The 7,708-nt window shown below is 40.6% G+C and overlaps 1 protein-coding gene across 1 annotated transcript; it reads right to left on the reverse strand.

Annotated features, from left to right (window-relative positions):
• Positions 1-562: 562 nt before the first annotated feature.
• On the reverse strand, positions 563-2,044 carry LOC147438679 (uncharacterized). The gene is made up of 2 exons (XM_086484691.1): positions 1,531-2,044; positions 563-1,047 (listed from the first exon to the last, which is right to left on the reverse strand). The coding sequence occupies exons 1-2, from the start codon at positions 1,864-1,866 to the stop codon at positions 835-837; spliced, it is 549 nt and encodes a 182-aa protein (XP_086340817.1). The 5' UTR covers positions 1,867-2,044; the 3' UTR covers positions 563-834.
• Between the last annotated feature and the right edge of the window lie 5,664 nt (positions 2,045-7,708).

Below are 7,708 nucleotides of genomic sequence, written 5' to 3' on the forward strand. Positions count from 1 at the left end.
CAATACTCATGAAACAAGAGCGGTCCCTAAATAAATTTGCTGAGAAAATCTCGACATAATTAGTGCGAGTGTTAAACACCTAACTATGGTAGTAAGAATCTAAGCCCAACCACAAGCACATTGCTTTTGCAAAATGTAATCAACTGTAAATGACCATGTCTTGTCCCCCATGCATCGTTCCCTAAGAAGTGCTCAACTCACTCCTTCAAAGCACTTAATGCCGATATGTGGCATTCACAATTGAGCTTGCACAACATTGCTGAGGCTCTATAGAAGTCCATCTAGCCTTGTTAGCTCATCAAAGCTGCTGAATTGTTCTTCATTTTGAACTAAGCTGCAAAGTGGTGAACTCGGTGCAATTTTTTGCTTTTTCCATCCATGATAAAGGTGTGTGCAAGCCTATCCACAATTTGGCAATAGTGTGCATGATGAAAAAAATGCTACTGGTACGATCCTTAGCAAGAACATCGACAATAGGGAGGTAGAAATGGCCCTAGCAATGTCACAGGTTGTTCAATGCTCAAAAAAACATCGAGAGAAGTTGAGGGATGATGGGCCGGTCAAAACTGAAGCATTAGATGTATATAGATCTGTTATCAATAATTTGCTATTAACAAGAGTACAATAGAGCTACACTGCTCAAAAAACAAATTATAAGAGCACTAGTATCATCCACCCTTTCACCTAAGTATTTGTAAATGCTACATTGTCATAAAGCTTAAGGGACACCAATAAAAAAGAGCACAAAACATGCAGAGTCCAGCAATCCCTTGCTGAGTATTCTATGTACAATAAATACCTTTACTCATAGACACCTAGTAAACCTCTCTAATTTTACCCAAAGTGATGGTGCTTCTGATGATGATGTTCATAACCTCCCCCTTGGTATCCATTAAAATTAGCAATGAGGTGCTCATCCTTTTTCTTTTCATGGTGCTCGTGGAAAGCATACGCTGCCGATCCCAATGCGGCCACACCTGCCACCTCTGCCTCCAGCTTGTGCCTATTGGCATGGAGTGGGTCCACCTTGGCCTCATGTGCTTCATACTGCCACATAAGTAATATCATGTTAAATAAGAAAGAGGGCTAAACAAATGGCATGACCCAAAAGGGGTCTCTCTCTCTCTCTCTCTCTCTCTCTCTCTTTTCGGAGTCGGGTAGGGCACGCCCGGCCGCTCCCCTCATACACCAAAAAAGTATACAAGAAGAACGACCAGGACTATGCACCCAGAAACCGAAGGCAAACGCTTTCGTCTCTCTCTCTCTCTCTCTCTCTCTCTCTCTCTCTCTTTTACATATGAGGTCATGAATGGTCGGATGGATCATCGACGTCTCCTACCGCATTACAATCTCTCTCTCTCTCTCTCTCTCTCTCTCTCTCCAATACACACATATGCAAATACTTTCTTGCATGGTAAATGGAAACAATAATTTCTCCTGTTTCACTTCCTTAAAATTACCCATGGATCTTGATTCTACTAAGCTTCACAACATCAGCACGGAAACCAGAAACCAGATCCGAACACATACCATGGCAAATGCCCCTGCAGCTACCGCGCCAACCTCTGCCATGTGCTCATTGCGGCTATGACGATGTTGATCTGAGATGGCATGGTCCAATTGGTCATGCTGATAAGCAGGGTTGTGAGGAGGAGGATAGGCAGCGTAGGGCTGAAATGGCTGCACAGCATAGGGGTCGGGGGCAGAATAGCCGTAGGGTGGAGGTGCTGCGCCGTACACAGGGGGGAGGGGAGGGTAATAGCCTGCAGCAGGAGGGGGGACGCCATACCCGTAGCTGGGATCATAGTGTCCATGCTGATGATGTCCGCCATGGTGATGCTCATGCTCATGATGATGATGACCCATCGTGTGAGAGTTGGGAATTCCTAGGGTGCAGGTGGATCTGAGTGCTTCACAAAGAAGAAATGGTGTATGTGAGCGAGGAGAGAGAGGGGGCAATCTGGGGGAGGTCTGGCTATGGAAAAATCTGAGAGCTCCTAGCAAATTTATAGCTGGGACAACGCGGACCCAACACGCACCGAGCCTTCGAACACGAAGAAGCAGCTATTTGAAGCCGCACGCAGTTAAGAACCACTTTCAAGCTAATTATACTAGGAGCCGGGTCCCCCTTTGTATTAAGAGATTTCTATAGTTGTCCCACGTTTTAACACGTTTTAAAAACTAGTGAAAGGGTCACGACGGCTTTCAAAAACAATAAGAAAGTGATAAAATTGTTAGGGTATCAGTGTTCGGAAAAAGATTACCTTAGCTTACTCTTGAGCCGATCGAAAATCGAGACTAGCTAGCTGCAAACCATGGTAAACGAAAGAAAAACCGATGAAATACGTGAGAAAGTCGTCCAAAATTTTTGCAAAGCTCAAAATTTCTGCTAGTATTTCCGGTTTTCTTCTTTGTGAGGAAAAAACTCGATCAGTAGCTGCTTAATAAAAGAGACTTTCTCGAATGTTAACACTGATCGAAAGCAATCTATAAAATGCAAGAAATGTAAAGCCAGGTGAAGTTGTGAAATGAAAAGAACTAATTAATATATGTGTGTATGTGTGTATAGAATTTATTAGAATTATGCAAGGTGAAGCTCACTTTAGCATTCTAAAACAATAGAATGCAAAAAAAAACATATATGTATGTGTGTGTGCCTAAAATTCACTAAAATTATGCAAGGCGAAGCTTCACTTTAGCATTCTAAAACAATAGAACGCAAGAAAAGTAAAGATATGTCCAACACAATACTATGGGTTTCTTTTTAGAAAGCCAAAAAGAACTTAGAATTATGCAAGTGAAGTTTCACTTTAACATTCTAAAACAATAGAATGCAAGAAAAGTAAAGACATGTCACGATATCAAATGAAAGTGAAATAAAAAGATCCATTTGCTATTTTAAAATTGACATAACATTTAATGTAAGTCTCAATCATCACTGAAAACATTGAAAGTATGCCTAACCCAACTCAACTCTCTGCCTTCTTTTTGAAAGCAAAAACATGTCCCACTTTAAAAAAAAAACAAGTGAAAGGGTCAGGGTGGCTTTTAAAAAAAATAAGAAAGTGATAAAGTCATTAGCTTGAGTTTCATTGGAAATTCAGTGTTCGGGAAAGGATTGCCTCAGCTTAGCCTTGAGTCGGTTGAAAATCAAGATTAGTCGATTGCAAACCATGGTAAAGGGAAAAAAAACGATAAATATGTGAAAAAATAGTTCAAAAATTTTGCAAATTTGTGCTACTATTTTTGGTTCGCTTCTTTGTGAGGAGAAAATCAACCGAAGACCGCTTAATAAGAGAGACTTATTTGAATATTGACTAGAATTAATGTTTAGAATGAAAGAAAAGTCAAGACATGTCAGAATTTGAAATGAAAGGTGAAATAAAAAGATCGATTTACTATTTTAAAATTGAAGTGACATTTAATTTAGGTTAGTCTCAATCTTCACTGAAAACATTGAAAGTATAGCTAACCCAACTCTCCTCTAAGGCGTTTTTAGAAAGCCAATAATTTAAAAAGTCTCTTTCTTAAAACAAGAAAAGAGTGGAACATGATTTAGAGAATTTCTATTTTTTAATATCTTATTTCCCAAGTCTTGTTAAATTGGCTTAAATCATGCTTGAGTGGATTATAGTAATATTAGATTAATCCTACTAAGGGATGGGTTGCATTGAGGGGTAGTGGGATTAGTGGGGGTAGTTGTAATAGAGGGTTGCACACCCACTTGAGGAAGAAAAGCCATCTAGAATGTAAGAAAGCATGTGTGCAAGATTCTCCTTTCTCATTGGTCTACCTTTTCTAGAAATAAGGAGAGCTTCTCTTGAACGTAAACATAGAGGCCCATCACGTCAAGGGTTTGCAACATCTACAATTCAAGAAGCTAAGGCACCATAGATGGCATTTAATAAATCTTTTCAGCACGTTCAACACATAGCTACATGTGGGAAACTCTGCTCATCAACAATGTCAGATCTAAATCAGATTCTGTGACCTACCATCACCCGTCCCATACTCCGGCTCAGTGTCTGCATACTTGATGCGCTGCAAGTATTGCTTGAATGCAGAATTCTTGAAGGGGCTACAATGCATGTTGAAGGCGAGTCTCTAAGCTCCATAAGCGCTCAGCTTTTTGGTGTGTGATAGCTCTTTAGAGTGCTTATAGTCCCTATAGCTTCCAGAGACCCTAGGTAGGATGGGGCTCTTAGCTTAATAACTCTCTTTTCCAAAGTGGTACTGGGGTTATCGTTCCCACTCTAAAATGATCCCTTTTTTTTCCTCATTTTCTGAAAATGTCTACCCACACTCCCCGCACTTGGCCATGGTGTGACCCGACTCCAGTATAACTAAGGCATAGGGGGACTCAGCTCTAACTAGAGCTGCATTCATGTTGAATTGTTGAGAGAGAGAGAGAGAGACTTGTGTTGTGTTTCTATCAAAAGATGTTACATTTTTTTTCTTGGTATAATTTCTAATAGGGCATCTGTACATGGAGGTGCTACCTTCATGCTCTGTACTCCAATCGAACTATGTTGCCAACACTGTCGCGATTAGGTTGAGAATTCACACGGGCTGTAGCCGCACCATGTGGCAAGTGGGTTGACCGCATGCAGTCAGTTCTTATCGGGCTGAGAAAAAAATTCAAAGTTTGGATTGCCCGCCACCCAACACTGGCCAAGAGAGCATGCAGAGGCTATGATCTTATGCTCTACGACACTCACTCACTCTCTGCCTTCTCCTCTCCCTCCCTCTCTCTCTCTTTGTCTCTCTTTATGCAGACATATCCACCTATAGAAAACGTCAAATGAGACTCCCTCTCTCACACTCTCTCTATCTCAGGTACTGGTGATTGTGTCGAGCTGAAGTCTCTTGAATAGTTTCCTACAACGTTAAAATTCTCTTCTTCTCCTCCTCCTCCTCTCTCTCTCTCTCTCTCTCTCTCTCTCTCACACACACACACACACACACACACACACACACACACACACACCCCATTAGGAAGGGAATGGGGTCTAAGTGGGTCTCTTTATTTGCCTTGGGATTAAAAAGGAGATTATGGAAGGGGCAAATGGGTGGATGCCATGTGGACTGAAATGGTGGGTATGGTAGGGCCTAAGTAAGTGGTCAAATTTGTACTCTTTTATAAAATATAAAGAGAAAATTTCTTAAAAACTCAAAAAAATAAACTTTTTTTTCTAAAAAGTTGGGGTAAAAACCAATCCTTTCTCTCTTTAGTGATGACTGCCAGTTTCTCCCCCCCCTCTCTCCTAAAAGGGGGTCCCTCCAAAAATGTGTTGATTATTTCCTCCCTCTCCCTCTACTGTACCGTCTCTCACTTCTCTTCACTCCACCTTGCAAGTTGCATCCCTTTCCTTAATGCATCCCTCCTTTCCCTCCTCAAGCTTATTGCATTCTCCTCAATCTTGCTGCATTCTTCTCAAGTTGAAGTTCTTCATTGCTTCATGAACCTTGCTACACATCTCTACCTAAAACTGAAGATCTACAACATATCCTTCTGCTAGATCTTCCCTCTTTCTTTCCTCAACAGGTTTCTTGCTCCTTCTCCCATTATAAAAAAATTGGACTCTCAAAGGGGCCCTATAAGAACTTTGACTTTCTCTCTCTTATCCAAAACGGGTGCACGGTAAAAACTTTACAAATGAAACTAAAACTTGTCGGACCTTTTGGATTTAGAATATTCTCATCGAGATCTATCCGTTGATATATAGCATGCCATTAGATTCCTTATATTTTAGAAGATCCCATTTTTTGATGTGATAACTCCATCTTATAAATGAAATCTCTCCCAACATTTCAGCTTCAGTGTGGAGGCCATAACTTCTACAAATCAACTCCAAATTTGTCGGAGTTTGGAGATTTAGAACCTACCTTCTAAGATCTTTCCAATGATATGTTGGTTGACAAGGTTTTAACAAAGTGTTTATGTACTTCACAGGTTGCTCACTTTGGACAAGAGAGGCAAAGTCAAAACTCCTTATAGGGCCCCTTTGAGAGTCCAAATTTTCCCTAATGATTAAGCTCTCTAGAGTGGATCTACTTCCCTCTCAAGCTTTTCACATTATCTTTCCCATTTAGCCAACTTGCAGGTGGAACAATATAGCAGTAAGAGGCATTAACCCTCTTTGTGTACCATCAATAATCTTGCTCTTTATGCAATTGAGAACATGGATGTGCCTAGAACAATATAACATTAAGTGGAATTAATTGTCTTTGTGTACCATCAATACTCTTGCTCTTTATGCAATTGAGAACATGGATGTGTAAAGATTAATCATAAGTGTTTATTTGCAGGTTGTGCCACTATTCCCCATAGCATCATCACGTACTCGATGACCTAGGAGTACCATTGACTCCATTTCATGCAGCAATGTACAAGACAATAGTGGATGTTGGTTGATGATGGAGTTCAAATGATTGATATGGGTGATGATGCAATCCAGCTCAAGAGGTGCACACAATGTCTCAAGGAGACACATGGACCCTTGTCAGAAAGTAACTCCATTGTTATGCCAAATTTGCAACAAATATCTTCATATACAAATAAGGAAACATCTTTACTTGTGATGTGCTTGACAGCTTTGGCTTCGACAGTAAGTATGTAACATTTAGGCTCTAGCTGTCATAGGCAGGGGACGGCCTATTGCATCAATACCCCACTTCTCCTCTCCAACCTTTGAATCCACATGATCAAACGACCATGCAATAGATTTTTGGTGATCTCCATCATGCCAACTGCACACCTCTACTGGATCCCCCACCAATCTCATCTCTAAATGGATTGATGTAACATTTAATGGCCTAGTAACTTGTGTGTGGCGGAAAATAGGATAAACATAGTGAGCATTTCATTAGAATATATTCCTAATGAGCATAGCAAGAGTGCTTGGATGGAGAGAGAAACAAAAAGCATAACACCTAGTTAGATAGGCATGAACAATACTTCAAAAGAGAGAGAAATTAAGCTATTGACAACAGTTGAGGATTGTATTTATATGGAGCCGGTCCCCCCTCCAAAAAAGGCTTTGTATTATAAGTTTTCCCCATCAAGGGAGACATTTTATAATACAATTCTTTGTGTTCCTTCAATGACTAGCTAGTGCAATGAAGATGGAAGCTTCAAGCACCGAAGACCTCACACACCTTCGATGGTGAGAGCTAGCAGGGTATGAGAGTAGATTCAGAGGAAGAAGGAGTAGTCTTAAGAGAAAGAAGTATATCTCCTCACCTAATCACTCATAATAGCTTAGCATACCTTAGTAATTAGCATGGTAAAGGATGGAAACCGCATTCACTCTAGATCGTCTTGAGAGTGCATCGGCTACTTGATTATGCTTTCCAGTAATGTGAGCAATATGAAAATGAAATTTCGAAAGAAAATTTTCCCACCTCATTTGTTTGTCGAAGAGCTTGGTCTATGTCATGAAGTACTTAAGGCTTTGGTGATCTGTCCCTGCAGAATCAAAGGAGTTCCCAATAAACGACGAGTCTAAGGCATGTAGAACTACAAGGAGTTCCTTTTCATATATGCCTAGATCTTGCTCAACAGGGTCGAGCCTTTGACTTTCGTAGGCTATGGTGTGTCCTTCTTGGAGAAAAACAGCTCCAAGGCAATCACCACAAGCATCACATTGGACCTCAAATGGCTTTGAGAGATCAAGCAATGTAAACACAAGTTGAGAGATAATCTTTT

The sequence above is a fragment of the Adiantum capillus-veneris genome, chromosome 16 (assembly GCF_014529385.1).
Source record: "Adiantum capillus-veneris isolate H3 chromosome 16, ASM1452938v2, whole genome shotgun sequence".
In the NCBI taxonomy this organism is placed as follows: domain Eukaryota; kingdom Viridiplantae; phylum Streptophyta; class Polypodiopsida; order Polypodiales; family Pteridaceae; genus Adiantum; species Adiantum capillus-veneris.